General features: G+C 49.1%; 1 protein-coding gene across 3 annotated transcripts in view; it reads left to right on the forward strand.

Annotated features, from left to right (window-relative positions):
- FRAS1 (Fraser extracellular matrix complex subunit 1) overlaps positions 1–19,247 on the forward strand; it is a 410,546-nt gene that overhangs the window by 192,585 nt on the left and 198,714 nt on the right. For all 3 annotated transcript variants that reach the window (XM_045065725.1, XM_045066397.1, XM_045066061.1), the window contains exons 15-16: positions 13,480–13,623; positions 18,155–18,295. In XM_045065725.1, coding sequence (XP_044921660.1) covers positions 13,480–13,623; positions 18,155–18,295 — 285 coding nt within the window. The remainder of the gene's footprint in view (positions 1–13,479; positions 13,624–18,154; positions 18,296–19,247) is intronic.

Consider the following 19,247-nt stretch of genomic DNA (forward strand, 5'->3'; position numbering starts at 1 on the left):
ACCCCACGTTAGGTTTACTTTTTTCTTTTTTTCCCCTTTCTTTTGGGGGGCCATTTTCCTTTCTCCTGTGCCTGGTGTTTTGGTGGGTGATGTTCATGCTGCTCTAGGGCCCTTTGAAATGGGTAACGTTTCATTTGATTACCGGCTTATATAGCCGGCTGCTGCCACATTCCATCACATACCCGTACACAAACGCCTCTGGTAGAAAGTTGCTAGGAAAATTTGCTCATGCTCCCTTCAGGGAATTAAACCAATTTGCTTTAGTTCAGCCTGGTTGCATTTTTATGCATAAAATGAGAAGAAAGAAGAGAGAGGGAGAGAGAGAATGATCTTAAAAATTAAAGCTAAACTTGTGATCAATTTCCATACACTGTTTCAATGTTGAGACAGCCCAAATCAGCTTTCTCATTATTGGAATTTTTTGCAACATTTGGGCTTGTGCTATTTTTAGTGGCTTTTCACCACTGACCTTGGACGTCGGTCAGTCAACCAGGGCTCTTCCAGCATGTGTGAAACTTTCCAAGAAGAAGCCAGCCATTTTTATGGTAACAACAGGTTTTTCTGGATTGATTCCTCTTGGCAGGGTCATTTATGGGATGACGAGCATCATCTGCCACTTTACTGACCCGTCAAAACCAAAAGACAGTGAGCTCTGAGCTGAGGAAACGAATTACCGGAAATTACCTGATTAATATTCATGCTCAGTGTGTTGAATGTAGAGCCGAGAGAAAGATGTGGGGCAGAGCCGGGCGGCACATACTCGACGACTCTTCAGCAGGGGAGTGGGAGTAGGTGCACCTGAGGGCTCAGAGAAGGCCTGGGGTCCTGCCAGTTGCAGCTCAAGGGGTCCTTCTCATGCTCCATTTTCCCTTGATTTTGGGGCAAAGACACCCACATTCACAGGCCAGATGAATGTGTTTGTGTAGATATTTATGTTATTGTGACATTCTTGTGCTCGATGGAACCGAGCTGAGTCATAAACACAGACCCCATTAGGCACCCCCAAGCCGGTCGCTGCTCTATTCCCTCTGCCTTCCCCAGCCTTGGACCTGATCTGTTGATCACCTCACCTGAAGGCGCAGCATCACCAGTCTTCGAGCCGGTCTTCGCTGGAGATGGGCAATACAGACGTTGCCTCTTCTCTGCAGCAGGTAGGGCCGAAGAATGGTCACCCTCTCAGGGACCAGAACCCAGTTTTGAGACCCGGCACTCAGGCTTCTGCCTTAACCCTTGGGCGTCCTCTGCCACCAGCTGGATGTGGTCCAACATCCGTGGTGCTGCCCTGTCCCACTCTTCTTGACCCTATGGACACCAGGTTCTGGACTGGGCTTCTACTTTGGCTCCTTCTCCCTGGTACCCGTTTCCAGGAATTAGCAGCCTGTCCCGGAGTCGTCCGAGCCTGACGGTCAGGCCTGACCATGTATGGATGCCCCTGGCCTCCCCATCTCTCACATGACCTTGCACCTTTCCCGCATGGCTCCTGGGGACCCCTTGTCCTGGCTTTATTGTCGTCTCTCTCAGAGTGGTGGTTCCCTTGCCTCTTCTTAGAACCTCTGTAACTCTGGATCCAACTCGGCTCACCCTGCCCTGAAAACACTCTTCCTTACCGGTCTTGTCCCTCACTTTTGTCAACCCCTGTTCCACTCCGGTGGGACCGCTGAACTGTTGCACACACAAATCCTAGGCACGGGAGCCCATTAAAAAAAAGTTTAAAACAACCAAACGAACACACACAAACTAACACACACCATTAAGTTGTGCTAAATAGCTCGTAGGATTATAACGTTGAGTAAAGAGAGTAGAATTTAGCCCATTTTTATATGTGAATCAGTGTTTGATGTGTGCAGCGAGAACGTCCAGGAGTCACAAGAACCCAAGGGTGAAGCTGTGTGTACCCTGTGGCAAGGGCTGCCCTCATTCTGCAGACCCAGGGCTGGGAGGGAGAGTGCCACGGTGCTTAGACTGTAGGCTCCGGAGCCAGACCGCCTGGGTTCCGGTCTTGGCTCTGTCACTACAAATGGTATTTTTTTTTTTTTTTTAAACTTCACACTTCAGTTGCCTATGGGTAAAGCAGTGACAGTAATGTTTGCCGTATAGCATGGCTGTAAGGATTAACTGAATACATTCACATATGTCATTTAGGATGGCGCCTGGCGTTTAGGAAGCCTCCGCATGGGTTAGGAGACGCGTGTTTCTTTTTTTTCCCTTCCCTCCCCGTTCTGTTTCTCTCTCTCCTGCATTCACTCTCCTTTGACCATTGCTGGAGGTCCTGAGGATATGAAGAGAAATGAGACCCTATCATAGTTTCCTGTAAGTGAGCTACCAATCAAGGCAGAGTTAGCTGCTGGTTATAGAGTTGTAAAAAATAATCACATAAACATGTAAATCCATGCAGTTTACTCTATATCTGACTGCTGTTTGGTCTTAGACTTTGAAACTTAAGGAACCAAGCCATTGACCATTTTACAGGTTTGCATGAAGGGGAGATCATTTTGATTCTTGCCTCTGTCACTTACTGCTGTCAGGCTTTGCACAGGTCATTTAGCTGCTTTGAGACTCAGTTTCCTTGACTGCAAAGTAGGGACAATGTCATGTACTTTAAACCAATATGATGAACATTAGAAAAGATGTTTGAAAAACATATTATGCCTGGCATAGAGTTTGTGAACAAGAAAAGGCAGCTATTGTCATCAAATCTGTTCCTTTATTTTTGAATTTATGGGAATGAAAATCAAATCAGTTGCATTAAGAAATGGAGTTTGGGGCCATTTGCGTCTGATTTCAAATAAAACCTACTTTCCTATGTTACGGAGAAGGAAATATAGAGAACAATGTACTGGATTTATCGCAAAATCCTTTTATTTTTTCCAATGCTCAGATTAAGTGTTGTCTGTAATTTCGTTTCTTAGCCAAAATTATGGTATAATTAGAGGGAAAACGTAAGATAACTGAGCCTGTAAAATTTACATACAGGATGCTGACCTAGCTGAGATTTAAAAGCTATAGTTTGAACGGAGGAACTTGTAAAGTTAATTATTTGTTGGAATTGAGTGTGACCAGAGCAGCCCAGCCGTTTGTGGAAATGAAGCGCTGACCCTTGGAGCCAGGTCCAAGGCAGTTAAGACCTAATGGGTCTTGGCATTACGTTCCAGCATGTGGGTTAGCTCAGCCTGGTTGTGCCTGGGGCCAAGCTCTGGGCAAAGGCATTTATGAAACTGCTGTTCCAGAATCCTCGACAAGAGAAGGAAGCCCTCCTCACGGTCATGGTGAGGACGGTCCTGGTGAAGCCGGCCTCCTCCGTGGCCCCTTCCACATCCCCCACAACTGGAGGGTCAGTCCCTATTTCGTTGCCAGATCAGCTCATCAGTCTGGGGGTCCAACACATCCTGCCACTGTCTTCACTCCTTCCGTTCTGCTCTTTGAATCGTATGCATTGTTCAAGCCTTCGCTGGTGTTCTGTCGCCATGATGGTCCCTCCCTTCCCTGCTGAGTGTCTTGTGCGGGGGACTTACTGCTTCAAGTGATATTCCTGCCTCTTCCGTTCTGTGCGTGCAAGGATTGAGTCCTTTTCGTGTAGCAGGAACTGGGACACAGAGTGAATGGGCAGAAAACTCCGCGGGGGGTTGAGGAACTTACTGTCTCAATGGGAGAAGAGTGTCCGTGAAGAAGTATATGGAAACATCAGATGGTTCCCCTCTACGAATTTGTCACTAACAGTGCTAAAAAGGAAGTTTTAAAAGGTGTATTACAGGAAGTGGCTGATTCTTGAGGTGGGGACAGGTTTCATCTTTCTACACTCCCCGTGGTGCTCCGCACACGCGCGGCCCTCCGGACTAACTCTTGACAGAGGCAAATGTGATAAAACCACTGCACGGAGGAGAAAGGGCAGCCGCGGACGGGCTTAGACTTCGGCTGGCAGGTCACCCAACTTCCCCTTAGCTTCTATTATCTACTTCCTGCCGGCAACTCCCGGCTGGGTGTAGCCTCCGGAAAATTCCGGAACCTCCATTTCCCTCTCTTTGTCTTCTCTTCATCTCCGTCCTTGGAAAGAGAGTGGAGCGCCTTATCGGTGCCGGCGGGGTTAATCTTAAACACTCACACACTCACACACACACACACACACACACACACACACACACACACACACACACTCACACACATACACACACACACACACACACACACACACTCACACACACACACACACACACACTCACACACATACACACTCACACACACACACACACACACACACACTCACACACACACACACTCACACACACACACACACTCACACACTCACACACACACACTCACACTCACACACACACTCTCACACACACACACTCACTCACACTCACACACACACACTCACACACACACACACACACACACACACACACATACACTCACACTCACACACACTCACACTCACACACACACACTCACACACTCACACTCACACACACACACACACACACCCCCAACTATCCCTGAAACCTGAGTGCCGTAGAGTGTTCGAACCGTTCAGAAGGGGGGGCAGCAGGACGCCTCCGGCTTCCACTTCCTGAGTGAAGCAGACCCGTGGGACCGGCGGCCGTGTGTCCCCTTCCCAGTCCTCTCCCGCTTTGGCTGGTCATGGAGAGGTTAAGTGGAGAAAAAGGGAAAGCAGCTGGCAGTGCCGGGCCTGGGACCTGCGTGTAGCAGGAGACCAGCAGCCGTGTTTGGGATTTGCCTGTGCGGCTCACAGACCCCTGCTGGGGATGCCAAAAGACAAGTGATGGACAGAAGTGTCCCGTACCAGCGGAGGAAGCCCGCCACGAAGGCAAGGGACTTTATCTTCCAGACAGATCCCATTCTTACGTGTCTGAACCCCCAAATATTGTAGCTACGGATTACAAACTAGTGACGAGTCTTCTGGCTTTCTGCCTGGTTCCTAGGTTCACAGTTAGTTTAGCTAGACTCTGTGGCGTATGCTCTTTCTCTCTTTTTCCCATTCCCCGCCCTAACACACTCCCTGCACGATCCCCCCCCCCCCTTTTTAGGCTGCTCCCAGAGCACACCACACCTCCCTGTTATCACGGTTGAGATCTGAGCAGGCTAGGTGGGTGCAGCCACGAAGTCTGAGAACTCTCCCCGTCAAAAGCTTGGTTTAAGCAGTGGTCCCTCTGGCTTTTCAGTTTCTGTAGACAAAGAGATTCAAAGCATCAGTGGAGAAATCAAAGCCAATTAATTAATAGGGGCTGAGAAAAAACCCAGGAGTCCTAGCGGCTGTGGGTTGCCAGTGGTCCCAGCAGAAGAGTGGAATCTGAGATCTGTTGGGCTCATCAAGCTGGGCCAAGGCGTCACTGCGTTTGAAAACTCTAGTGGTGTATTAGCGTTGTTGATTTAGAAGGACAGGTAGAAAGAGGTGCCTGGGTGGCTCAGTCCATTAAGCAGCTGCCTCCCGCTCAGGACATGATCCCGGTGTCCTGGGATCGGCTCCCTGCTCAGCGGGGAGCCTGCCTCTTCTCTGTGCGGGCTCTCTCTCTCTCTCTCTCACTCTGTCTCTCTCTTGCTCTCCCAAGTAAATAAATAAAATCTTAAAAAAAAAAAAAAGGCATATGTAGAGGGGCAGGAAAGAGAGAGGGTAACTTTAAGAATGTTCCTCGTGAGCACGACATCTGCCATCATCCCCGGCTTAGGTACCCGTGACACGCCGGCCTGCTGCTAAAATCTCCCTCCATGTGGCCCTTCCAAAGTCTCTGCCAGCGGGCGGTCGTCCCTCCTGCGGAAGACCCTGCTAAAGATTCAAGTGCCTTACCCAAGACGAACGAACCATTCAGCCGTATCACAAATGTGGTTAATAGATTAATTAGCTATTTACCCAGTGTGTGCCTTCGGGAAAAGTACTACAGGCTTCCCCCGCTCCCGCTCCCCGAGTGATTCTTTTTCCCCTAAGTATGACATGAATTCCTGTGCATTACAAAAAATAAGTTGACAAACGTCAGTCAAATTCAAGGCACCATAAACAATCAGCAAAAAATGCCTGACTCAAACTCCCCCAAATTACTACTGTCAGTATTTTGGTGAATGGCTTCCCAGTTTATGAGTGTGTGTGTGTGTGTGTGTGTGTGTGCGCGCGCGCGTGTGTGCACGTTAGGTGCACAGACATACACACATTTATTTATTTTTCAAAGGTAAAATCACACTCTCTGTATAGTTTTATTGCCTGCTTTCCCTATGTTATTTATTGTGCTTCTACAAGATCTTTTTAAAGCTGTTTTATAACTTTCCATCTGGGGCTGTGCAGGGATGCATTCAGCCGGTCCTCTGCGGTTTAACGTTTGTTCCTAACTTTTCCATGATCACAAATAACCATGATGTAAACGTTTTTAATAGAAATTGTGGTACGTATGTTTGATGAGGGTAAATCCTTAGACATAAGATTGCTGGGGCCCAAGGGGGCATGTGTCCTCTTCGAAGCTCCGACACGTGTCACACAGGACTCTCTTTGAGGAAGTTGTGATTTCCTGCGAGACACCAGCGAGTGCCTGCTTCTTACCACCCTAGTCAGCACGATGCCTTCTTGCTTGCCAGGTGGGTTGAGGTAAAATGGAATCTTATTTTCGTTTTTTACTGATTTGGGGGATTCCCTGAGGAGAGCTGACGTCATCATACTCACCCACTCGTCCTTCCCCACGGTTGGCCGGGCCGGCTCTTCCTCTTGCTTGTCTGTCCAGGCCCGTCTGTCCGCCTGTCTTTTCCTTTTGTTCCCGTCACCCACTCCCACTGCCCTTCCCCTCCGGCCCCACGTCGGTAACGACCCGAGGGCGATTCGCCGTGTGCTGTGTGTGCTCAGTTTTAAATAGTCACGAATATGAGTAGGTAGGTATTTCATCATTCTTTTCCTTTTTTTATTTTAAAGACTTTTTTTTTTAAGAGCAGTTTTACGTTCAGCAAAATAAAAGGACGGCGCCGAGCATTCCCGAGGACTCCCTGTCCTCACAGTCACACAGGCATGGCCTCCCGTGTCACCAAGCAGCCTCGGGCGGGCTCGCGGACCTGCGGCCTCTGGGAACGCGTCTCCACCCCGTCTTCCCCAGCGCGCGGTTTCTGCTGCACGTCTGGCCTGCGGTGCGCTGCTGCTGCTCTTCGGTTTAATTTGCAGATCTCTGGCTATTGATGAGGCTAAGGATTTTTTCATGGATTTGTGTTTTTTCTGCTAGGAACTCCCTCGGGTACATCTGGGTTTTCCGAATGTGTGGGGACCCCATATTCCCATTTCAGGGTGACACGTTTCCCGCCGGTGTGGGGAGGCAGGTTGAGGACGGAGACCCAGCCTGGAGGGGACAGAAGATGGTCGTGAAAGGATCAAACTGTGATGACGCCCGTGAACTTCCTGTCCTTCCACACGGGCCTGGCATCCGCGCTTCTCACACAACAAGTCGCCTCGGCCTCCCGTGGCTGTGATCGGGGAAAGGAGACGCGTCGGGTCAGCTTCCGGGCTTCCCCGCCGTCACCAGGCTGTGTTCAGTCGCTTGCCACAGGGCCTTGCTGCTCTGTTGTGGAGGGGGCAAGGGAAGAGCTTTAGAGTCTGAGTCCTCTGGGGAAGGCTGGAGAAAGCTGCCTTTCCTGTAGCTGCTGGAATGTTCTCCGAGGGCTCTTTGTGTCCTGTCTAAGGAACCACCTTTCCCACCGTCTCTTCTGTCCTTCTCTTCGGTCTCCTGCTGCACTTTACTTTGCTGCCTTCGCAATGACATCATTTTTGACACCAGCTGAGACGAGGTGTGCTCGATCTCGCGGCGCACGCCGCTCCCCAGGTCACGCGCGCCGTCCTCTGCTTGTTCAGATAGGTGACGAGTCGTGTCACCCCTGACTCCTGAGCCACTGTTACTCCCACTCTGCAGGTTAGGACGGCGAGGAGCGGTGAAGCTAAGTGTGAGGTGGAAAGGACATTTTTTCATCCAATAAGAGCTTCTTGTTTCTTTTTCTAAGATGTTATTTATTTATTTGACAGACAGAGATCACAAGTAGGCAGAGAGGCAGGCAGGGGGGGGGGAAGCAGACTCCCCGCTGAGCAGAGAGCCCGATGCGGGGCTCGATCCCAGGACCCTGGGATCATGACCTGAGCCGAAGGCAGCGGCTGAACCCACTGAGCCACCCAGGCACCCCGAACAAGAGCTTCTTATTGGAGATTTACCCACGTCTCCTGATGACACTTTAGAACTTGGCAAGTCCTTCCCTGTCATTCGTGTGACGAGGACAAAAGCTAATGGTTGCTACAAAATGGATACGACGGGAATGGAGGAACTTGACTGTGGACGACACAGCTGCTTGTGTCTGCAGTTCCGGCTGCTTCTGCGGAGTCGCTGGTGAAAACCCCGTGGCGGTGTGGAAAGCGGAACCGCAGCCTGATGACTCCGAAAGGGCCTGCTGATGAAGTGTGCAGTTCCCTGGGGATGGCTGAGAAACGTATTCCAAAAGGTCATGGGAGGGTGAGGGACCAACGCTCCTTCTCATTTCTGAGGGGCATTTTGAACTGCAGGCTGAGCCCACAGGGGTCTGGGAAGGTTTCCTGGAAAATGAGAAGTTGCCTATAAGAAGTGCTTTTTTTTTGTTGTTGTTGTTAAAAGATTTTATTTTTATATTTGACAAAGAGAGAGAGAGAGAGATCACAAGTAGGCAGAGAGGCAGGCAGAGAGAGAGGAGGAAGCAGGCTCCCCACCAAGCAGAGAGCCCGATGTGGGGCTCGATCCCAGGACCCTGAGATCATGACCTGAGCTGAAGGCAGAGGCTTAACCCACTGAACCACCCAGGTGCCCTATGTAAGAAGTGCTTTTAACACATCCCTGGAGAGGGGCTGCATTTTATACTTAGAGAAGCACAGATTATAATTTTTTTACAGACATCTTCTATCTCAAAATTATCAAGGAACAAAAAGCAGTTTCTTATTTTTAGAGTCGGTTTCAGTATAGAGTTGCTGAAAGAAAAGTAATTCGTCTCTTTTCATTTTGAAATGAATTGCTCAGCAAGCCAACACATGTCTTGCTATGCTCTAGAAAAGTCAGGGGCTTTCCTAAATAAATTATGTGCGGCATGTAAGATAAGAAGATGGTTTTCTCTCATTAGCCCTCTTTTTAAATTTATTGCCACATTTTCACAATATACAATTCAAACTCTGAGTGATCTGAAATGTTTCACTAAGAGCAATTATGGCGAAAAGTCAGCGAGTGACTTCTACTTTTCCTAATAAGCCAAGGGTAATAAAAGCCACATGTGAAACCAGCCTAGAAGAAGAGATTATCTGCAGTCGCATGTGTTCAGTGTTAGAAATTAGAATCAATTGCAAAACACAGTAGGAGTACGTCACTATAAGAAGACACAGCTCAGGGACGCCTGGGTGGCTCAGTTGGTTAAGCGGCTGTCTTCGGCTCAGGTCATGATCCCAGCGTCCTGGGCTCGACTCCCACATCAGGCTCCTTGCTCAGCAGGAAGCCTGCATCTGCCTCTGCCTGCCACTCTGTCTGCCTGTGCTCACTCTCTCTGACAAAAGAAAAAAAAAATGTTAAAAAAAAAAAAGAGACAGCTCAAGAAGAAAAGGAAAAGAAAAGAAAAAGAAACGTCAGCTCAGCAGAGTCCCGTATTGAAGAAATAAAAATCCCTTCTGCAGACTTGCCTGACCATCGAACATGCCATTTGTGTGCCATGGAAACAGAGAAGGTGGCCTCTAGTTGGTGCTCTGTACAGGCACGCCATAAGTACTTGTCATCGGAAGGAGATCTGGACTTTGATTTATGTAGTAGGTAAATTTACAGCCTCAAGTTTATCTGTCTGAAGTTATCACCTGTTCCTCTTCAGACTATGACGTCGTGGTTGGTTGTTTCCATGTAGAAGGTAACAGATAGAATGACTCTGTCATAACCAGTAAAAAAAAAAAAATCTGCCGTGTATTCATTTAACGTACATTTACGGAACACTGACTTTGTGCCAGTTGTCAGTCTGGACACTGGGGTGGAGACGATTCCAAGGTGGCCCCCGATCCAGAGGATAGTACATTCTGTTGAAAGGGATCGATCTGTAACCAAATGATTAGGACAGTCAGATCAACAGCCGAAGAGAGGAGGTCCACCGAGCTACAGGAACGGAGAGGAAGGAGTTCAGCAAAGCTTCCCAGAGGTAGTGACAACTTAAGCCTCGCAAGTATAACCAGGATCACGGGGGCTGTGGAAGGAGCTGGAGGCATTGCCAAATGGGTGAGTCCCAGGTGGGGCATCGGGAGCCCATGGACCGGTAGAGGCAAGCCTAGAGCAACCTGCTCTGTGGACCTGGCCTGCTCCAGGGAGGTAGCCCAAGGCAGGGCTGAAAAGTTAGGTGCAGCTCAGTTGGTGACGGGCCTGAGTGCCGTCCCTAAGCCTGTAGCCTCTATCCTGCTCATTCCCTGGCCCTGTTCTGATTGGCCACACTAGGGATCATGTTAAAAAGAAATTTAACAAGTAGTACGGCACAAATCAGATTGGTCAGCAGGTGGCGGGGGCGGTGGGCAACCCCGAGACCCTCCCCTGTGCCAGACCTTTCGTTTGCTGGAGCACCGTGTCTTCTAAGCTTCCCAGGGATGAAACCAGGGTTATCCGGAAGGGACCAGGATGATGCTATTTGCCAGCCAGGTTGGAACTATATTTACTGTTTTAAAGCCAGTGCAGCTGAATGTCTGCACCACTCCAGGCCAATCCCCGAAGAGAACTAGGAGGTCGTGCTTTAATTTCTCACCTCCTCTGTGCTCCCCTGACAAAGGCGATTTCATCCCTTAAGAATGTCTTGGGTCAATTACCCTCTCCTCTCCCCACTGCAGAGTAAACTCTCTACGAAGCAAAACTGACTAAAACTCTTACCGATGAAGTCCCAGGGCCTCGCCTGGCCTCCGTGACACTTGCGGTCTGCCCCCTGCTGTCCTTTGAGCCTTTCTTCCCGTCCACCTCTCAGGGCCTTGCTCCCCGGTGCAGTTTGTGCAGCGCCCCCAGGGAGCTCAGGTCGGGGGTGGTTTGGGTGTTTCCTGCAGCAGACTCGCCTCCTGCGGCCGGCTGGGAGGGCCGCGGGCTGGCCCCGGCACCCTGCGTGGGGCCGGTGCCTCTGCTGAACACGGGTAGATGAGCCCCGCACACCTTCTTAGGAATGAGTTGGGTTTTTCGTTCGTTCTGTTTGTTTGTTTGGCTAGGCAATGGCTTTGAAGCGACTCCTGAGTCAGTAAGGCTGAGGCACAAGCAGGGGTAGACGCTTGGATGGCGACTCTAGGCAGTGGTTGAAGGGTAGCGGGCAACGTGAATGAATCACCGATTTCATGGGTGTTCAGGGTGGACTTTGTTACTGGGATCTTTGATCCACATCCTTAATTATCATGTACTTTGGGTAGCTTATCCCGATATAAAGTGTCCTCATGTAACACGGTTATGAAATATAAATATAAAATAAAATATAAATAAGGCGTTAAACTATATATATAGTATGATTATATTATAAAATTCTGTTAATTATTAATATCAATAATTAATATAATTAATTAATTAATATAATTAATATTATTAATATAATTAATATAATATAATTAATATTATAAAATATAACAAAGATGTTCAATAGCAATGAAGTCCCGAGTGTGGAGTTCGTAAATAAGTAAACCTTCCTCCAACTCTGTGTTTCATCCGCTGCTGTCATCTCTTGCTTGGACCAGAGCAGTGGACTCCATGCTGCTCTGTCTCCCTCCGTGCAAGTGCCTTCATCCTCTCCAGACAGCAGCCAGAGAGAGCTTTGAAAATCAGGACGTGTGTTGATCTTGCTTAAACCTATTTAAGACTTTACGTTACACTTAGGGTAAAATCCTCATTTCGTTCCCTGAACTCCAAGGTCAAGTTTGATTGGGCCTCTGCCTATCCCTCCCACCATGAATCAGTCCAGTGTGTCCCTCTGTGCCCTGCTGGTCCCTCTGTGTCTGCGAGCTTCACTAGGGGCAGCCTTCAGTTCCTTGAAGTCCTGATCTCTTTTCCTGCTCAAGGACTTTGTTGGTGCTGCTCTCTGGGCTCTCTCCAGGGCTGGCCACTTCCCATCCTTTAGATCTACCTCAAGTTGGTTGCTTCCACTCCCTCCGCGCTGTCATTCTTCATCAAAGAGCCCTTCCTAACATTTTTTAAAGCCAGAGGGAAGGAGCAGAGAGAGAGGGAGGGAGAGAATCTCAAGCAGGGTCCACGCCCAGTGCCAAGCCCCACACGAGGCTCCATCTCACAACCCTGAAATCACGACCGGAGCTGAAATCAAGAGTCAAACAACACACTGAACCAGCCAGGTACCCTATAGCTTTTAACAGAATTTGTAATTATCTCTGAATTTGTTGGGGGAGGAAAGTTGTCTGAAATTAAGGCTTTCCTGTGCAGTTTCCAGCGGAGAGGAAGGGGTTGGACCTTGAGATGAGCAATGAGGGCACCCTTTTCTGATCTAAAGGGACACATAATGGAATTACTTAGGTAGAGAGTCCCCAGTCTCTTCCAGTCAGCAAAGGCATTTCCTCCCCCAGTTTTGGTCAGAATGAGTGCCTCTGCCGAACAGGCTGTGCTCCACGGTGAAGCAAACACTTTGCTTCATGAGGATGCATTAACAGGAGCATAGGTTGGGGTTAGGCATACAGTTAACTGACTTTTAATAACACCGATCACTCAGAATAGACGTCTCTTTGCAGACATGCTAAGGTGAAAAGCAAACACGAATAGTAAAAACCACATCCTGGAAGAGGAGGGTATTTCTGAGTGTTAAAGGAACAACTCTGGTTTAGGAACAACGTATACTTAGCAAGTTAAGTTGTAAGAGAGAAGTATGTCAAAATGCATGTTGAGAGCAGAAGCTCGTGGCGGGGGGTGGGGGTGGGGGACCAGAGCCCAGTGTTGGGGGAGGACCGGAAGAGTCTTTAGGGAGGATGGAAGGAAGGGGGGGCTAGAGAGAGAGAAGACAGGGGTGAAGGCGGGGAGACAGCCGTGGAAATCCAGCAGTAGCGCGTCTTTCAAGGTCTAATCAAGGAGAGAGTACATGGCATCCCTCTTGCTGCTGCTTCATGGTGCTGGAGGCACGACTGGTGACCCTGTGGACACTCCAGTGTCTGGTTATGACAGACAGGGTGGCACGCTGAGTGAGGCGCCTCTGACCTCATTAGACAGACCATCTTTGTCTGGACGACGATGGCCCCCTTTCCTGGGATTGCTGTGACTCGAAAGCCTCGATGGCTGGTTCCAAGTCTCCGAGAAGTATTTTATTGCAGTTGTGCTTCTGGCCAACAGAAATAGTTATTTTTGGTGGCGGGGGGGGGGTGTTTTTCTCCTGGGGCCTACATATGTGCATCGCAATTTGGGAATGATGTCTCCCACATCCTCTTCATGAATTCTGAAACCTTTGAAAGAAACCGTGCACCCAAGTCCTTTTTCCGCCAGCGTGTTCACCGATGATGCCCTTTGCCCGCAGCCTGCCATGAGTCCTGTGCCGCCTGCTGGGGTCCGACAGAGAAGCACTGCTCAGCCTGCAGAGACCCGCTCCACGTGCTGAGGGAGGGCGTCTGTGACAGCAGCTGTGGCCTCGGGTTCTACAACCGGCAGGGAATCTGCAGCCGTAAGTGCCTGCTCTGTGTGCCAGAGCCGTGTTCTTTCTTCCAGCATCCTTTGTTTTATTAAAACCATAACATTTCTTTTAGTCAACAAGTAGGCAAATGACAGGGGCACCGGGTGGCTTAGTGGGTTAAGCCGCTGCCTTTGGCTCTGGTCATGATCCCGGGGTCCTGCGGGTCCTGGCATCCAGCCCGTGTCAGGCCCCCTGCTTAGCGGGGAATCTGCTTCTCCCTCTCCCCCTGGCTCGTGCTTGCTCTCTCTCTCTCTCTCTCTCTCTCTCAAAGAGATGAAATGTTTAAGGAGATATGCAAATGGCCGCTAACGTGGACAGTGTTTCAGCAGTTTGCAAGCTCTTCTTTCCAACTAGCAGCAGGACTGCCTTTCATGCTCCCGCTTCATGAGAGCGTGGTGGTTGCGGGGCTGGTTCTGGCCCCATCCTGCAAGGTTCCGGCTGCTCGTTCCAGACTCCCAGCTGCACGGAGAGGAGCAGGGCTTCCTTCCTCCAAATTCCGAGTTCTCCATCAGTGCCCGACTGCACCCGAGTGTCTGCGGAGACAAAGGCGTCCCCAGAGCAGCAAGCCGCAGACCTACCTTTGTGGTGGTGTCGCTGACTTAAAGCTGAAGCTGTGACTGTGTTTTCTGTCTTTCTTTAATGCCCACGCCAAGGTGGTTGAGAGTTAACTCAGCTTCGTGCTTCCTTCCAAGCGCTTTATGAACATTAACCCACTGAGAGGCAGGAAGGCATGGGGGAGGCGCGACCTCGGGCACGTTGAGTGCTCTCTCCGTGCGTCAGTTTCCCTTATGTAGATCGGGGGTAACCGTAGCTCCCGTGGGAGACAGAGTAACGGCCCCTCAAAGATGCCTCCGTCCCAATAGCCAGCGTTTGTGACTCTGCTGCCTTGGACGGCAGAAGGGACTCTGTAGGGGTGATTCAGTCGAGGATCCGGAGGTGGGGAGACCACCGGGCCAGAGTAACCACAAGGGTCCTTCTAGGAGTCTGAAAAGTCGATCTGAAACAGAAGCAGGAGTCAGGGTGAAGCCAAGAAGGGGCAGTGAGCGTGCAGGCGGCCTCTAGAATCGGGGATCTGCCCCAGGGCTTCCAGCAGGAATGCAGTCCAGCTGACGTCTTGACTTTAGGACATCTGACCTCAAAAACTGTAGGATAGGGCGCCTGGGTGGCTCAGTGGGTTAAGGCCTCTGCCTTCGGCTCAGGTCATGATCCCGGAGTCCTGGGATTGAGCCCCACATCGGGCTCTCTGCTTCGTGGAGAGCCTGCTTCCTCCTCTCTCTCTGCCTGCCTCTCTGCCTACTTGTGATCTCTGTCTGTCAAATAAATAAATAAAATGTTTAAAAAAAAAAACTGTAGGATAATAACTCTGTGCTGTTTCAGACCAATGAGTCTGGGATCGTTTGTCACAGGAGCAGTGAGAAACTGAGACGCACCGGCTCAGAGGGCTGTGGGAGGACTGAGTTGATACGGGCCGGCGTTTGGCACAAGTGCTGTGCCTGGCGCCTGCTGCCCCCAACGATTGCTGTCATCGTCCTCATTTTCCGGATGAGACCGAGACGTTAGGAAACTTGCTGAAGGTCACGTAGCTAATAGGGGGCAGAGCTGGGATTCAAGCCTCCTCTTCTGGCTTCGATCTTACCTGCCTCCTAACTGCTCTCCGGCTGTAAGGACGCGCCTCTCTCCGCACCTCTGCTGTTTCTCGCTCCTTCTTGCCTCCCTTGATCCTCTTCTGCCCCGTACCCCCTCCTCCTGTCAGCCTTCAGACCCGCCGCTGCCCTGTGGACATTGCCAAGTCCACGGGTGGGCAGCGGACAGTGAACGAAAGGTCCGGACTGAGTTTACTGTGATGGTCATACCTATGGACAGGCTGTGATGACTGTTTTTTTTTTAAATAACAAAGTCCACTAAATCAATAGAAATGTGCAGCCCCTAAAACTGTCTTGAGTTACTGTCCTCGTTTTGTTTACTGAGCAGGGCAACAGCAAAAGTGAGATGATCTTTGGGACTCGACAAATCCACGTGTCTTGGAGAAGAGAGCTAGCCCTCGGCAGCTGCTTGCTTCAAGCTGTGCGGAGATCTGTCAGCATCACTGGTGTGAAAAGTCTCCCTTGCTGTGGACGAGTCACAGCGGCTCTCGTGTGGAGTTAGGAGAGAACAAGGCTTTTGAGAAAGGCCAGGCGGCTGTGTTTTCATCTTTTTCGGCCAGTGCCACTTTCCCACGCAATTAAGCCAGATGCGTTCTCTAAAGGTCAGCAGACGTCAAGTTCACACTAATCCAAAGGCATTTAGCCTGGAAGTCCCCAAGGAGGCTGGCTACTGTCCCTGATGAGGGGCTGTGACACTGACCTGCTCCTGAGACGTTACATCTGGATTGAGAAAGTGACTTCTGCTGGGGAAGCGGGTATTTAAAAAACAGTTATTAAAAAATGAGGGGTTAGTGTGAGCCTTGAGGCGGTGCGGGGTGGAAATCGACTTGGGCCGAGAGATTGGATGAAGAAAGCCAGAGCTCCTTGCTGACTGGAAGCATTAAAAAAGAAGACTGCCGAACAGGTGGCTTAGGGAGAGAGTGTGCCTCTGAAGTGCTATCTGCGTACGTTGGGAAACAAAGCATCAGGAAAAAAAAAAAAAACCCAACAGGAAGATGGGCCATTGCTGAAAGTCAGCCAAAGAATCCATTGATCCACGAGTAATGACCGATCGCCTGCCGTGTGCTTAGCACGATGCACAGCTTTGTGACACCGCGGACGTTGACCCACAGGCCTTTGGATAAAAACTGCAGTTTGTACTTTTCCTAAAATTCTTAAGAGTTCTCCAAGTTTGTACCAAATGCCTTCAGAAGCTTTCGTTTAAATATTTTCTAAAACGTCAGTGAACCAAGTCACTGATTGGTATCGGGATGTTAATTAAAACGTCTGATGCTGATAACGCTGACTTATTTCCAGTTCAGCTTAGCGCTGTCCAAGATAAAGACTGGCTGGTGTTGGTTTAATAATTTATAACTGAGCAGCCCGTATCGCTAGAAATCTCAACGTCAAGTGCTGAGAAAAATCCAGCACAACCTGTCATACACGGCGGTGTGCCCCGGCTGGAAGAATTTACAGCAGCCGAGTTCATTGGCGGTTCATGCTTTGAGTTTTACAAATGTTAGATATAAAGGGTGGGGAAAGTCAACAGACAAAAACCTCCTCCTCCTTTTAGTCTTTTAAGTACTTGTGCTGTTATAAAGGGCTTTTCTGACTCGGGCTAACACAGTAAATCAGTAAGTTCAGAGGCTTCTGTTAGCCGTGCACTCCCTCTCTTCCTTCCTCTTCTCCTGTCTTCTCTCTTTCCTTCCTTTAGAGTCATTTCCCTTCCTCGCCAAGGCAACTATTTCAATGTTTTATGCCTTTATTTAGTTCTTTATTTAGTGCACACACGTGTGTGTGAGCGGGGGAGGGCAGAAGAAGAGGGAGAAAGAATCTCGCGCAGACTCCGCGCTGAGCGTGGCCCCGGACACAGGGCTGCATCGCAGCACCCCAAGGTCATGACCTGAGCCTAAACCAAGAGTCAGACACTCAACCGACCGAACTACCCAGGCGCCCCTATTTTATTTTTTTGTCTTTTTTTTAAATTAACATATAATGTATTATTTGTTTTTTTCAAATCATACATTTCATTTTTATGGGTTCATGTAAAATGAGTATTCTTTCGAGTGTATGTACCCTTTTTCCCCCCTTAAACGATGCGTTACAGAGTTCACGAGGTTCTTTTTTCACTCCGCATTACGGTTTGAGTCACCTGTGTTGCTGTATCACCTGGTGCTCTGCTTCTCGCTGCTGCACAGAACTCCCTGGGCTGCGGCCCCATGGCTCACCCGTCCGCTGTTGACAACGGACTCCCCACTTCCCTCCAGCCCTATGCTGTCACGAGAGAGCACCAGGGAACGGCCCCAAGCACGCCCCTTTATGAACCTGTATGGAAGCTGCCCCTGGGGTGGGTAACTGGGAGCAGAACTGATGGTTTCTTCACTTTCCAGATTCTTCATTTGACTAAGGGGTGCTGACCACCTCACCAGTATCCACACTCTCAAGTGTGAAGCTTGTCTCATTCACATCTTTGCCACCATTCGGCATTATCAAGCTTCAGACTTCTTTTCTGGTTATTAGGTATATGGGGACACCCCATTTTCTCTGCATTTTTCTGATTATTAATGAGTTTGAGAATATCTTCAACCCCTATTGGATTGGCATCCCTACCCCCCAGCCCATTTTGACTTTAAATCCTATATTATACTGGGTATGCTGGTGGGTGTGGCTCAGAGTATTTGTTATGCTTGGTTCAACGAGTAATTATCCGGTTTCCTTCAACTGTGAAAACAGAAAGTACAGAGTACTTTGAAATGTTAGAATCAAAGAAACAGAACTCAGCGGAGCAGTGAGACAATGTGATTTCCATGTTGATACCAACTGTGGGCATTGTAAAGACTAGACTTCTGCGCTCCCTTTGCTCATGATTGACTTTCTCTGGTGGGTTTCTTCCCCCTTAGCTTGTGACCAATCCTGTAAGAGTTGTGGCCCCAATAGTCCCAGGTGTCTTACCTGTGCTGAGAAGACAGTATTGCATGATGGGAAATGCATTGCTGAATGCCCCCATGGGTACTATGCTGAGGCCACTGGCAGATGCAGAGGTAAGTCAGGGATAATCATTATTGTCCTCCTCATCATCATCAAAATGCATTTGACACGTTGACACTACCTAGTGCTCTATGATGTTTACTTAAGAATTTGTGTGTATGATGAGAAGATGGTCAAATTGAAAGGAATAGGTTTCTCATTGTAAAACCCGTGTGTATTTGGTGTGGGAGTAGGTGGATGCTGTGGGACTTGAGTGATGAAGTAAAAGACTTATGCATATCAATCAGCATTAGAGATCATTTGGTGTTCTTCACCATGAAGAACATCTTTAAGATCTTCGTATAGTCCTTATGTACTTACAAACCTTCACTAACTTAGGTCGTAGGTATGACAAAATCATTTCTTAGATGGCATGAGCACATACCTCAGCAACTACAACACATCACAAAAATAAAATAAAAAAATTAACCAAGTTTGATAGCTTGTAAAGCTGAAGTCCATATCTATTGAAAATTTGGGCTTATGTGCTGGTTATATATTGTTCTTTCAGATTTATTTGACTTTAACTATGAAACATGTAAATGTTTCTATTTACATGTGCTTGACTTGTGTCTTTCCTTCGAGACAACTCCGGGAACGTCCTGCTGCCTGGGGCACCTTGATTGCCTCTCTCCTCCAAAACAAACATACCTATCCTCACTTCACCTATAGTGTGGGTTTGTGGCAGAATGTTTTAATCTGCCCCACAGCCTTGTCTTGGCAGCGTCCCTCTTGTCTGCCAACCTCTTTACTCACCCAGTGTTTATCCCTCTTCCACGACATCCTGCCCTCCACAGTCTCATCCTACGTCCACAGTCCTCTCTCCCAGCTCCTGCCCATTGTTTTCTGGAGTCTTCTAGTATCTCAGTCCCATCCCTTAGGACAGGCCCTGGTATCCTCTGTAAACCAGTCAGAGATGCTCCACTATTATCACCCAGGACTAAAGCAGCAGAGACGCATGACCAA

Source organism: Mustela putorius, unplaced genomic scaffold (assembly GCF_011764305.1).
Source record: "Mustela putorius furo isolate JIRA1106 unplaced genomic scaffold, ASM1176430v1.1 tig00000040_pilon_pilon_pilon, whole genome shotgun sequence".
Classification (NCBI taxonomy): domain Eukaryota; kingdom Metazoa; phylum Chordata; class Mammalia; order Carnivora; family Mustelidae; genus Mustela; species Mustela putorius.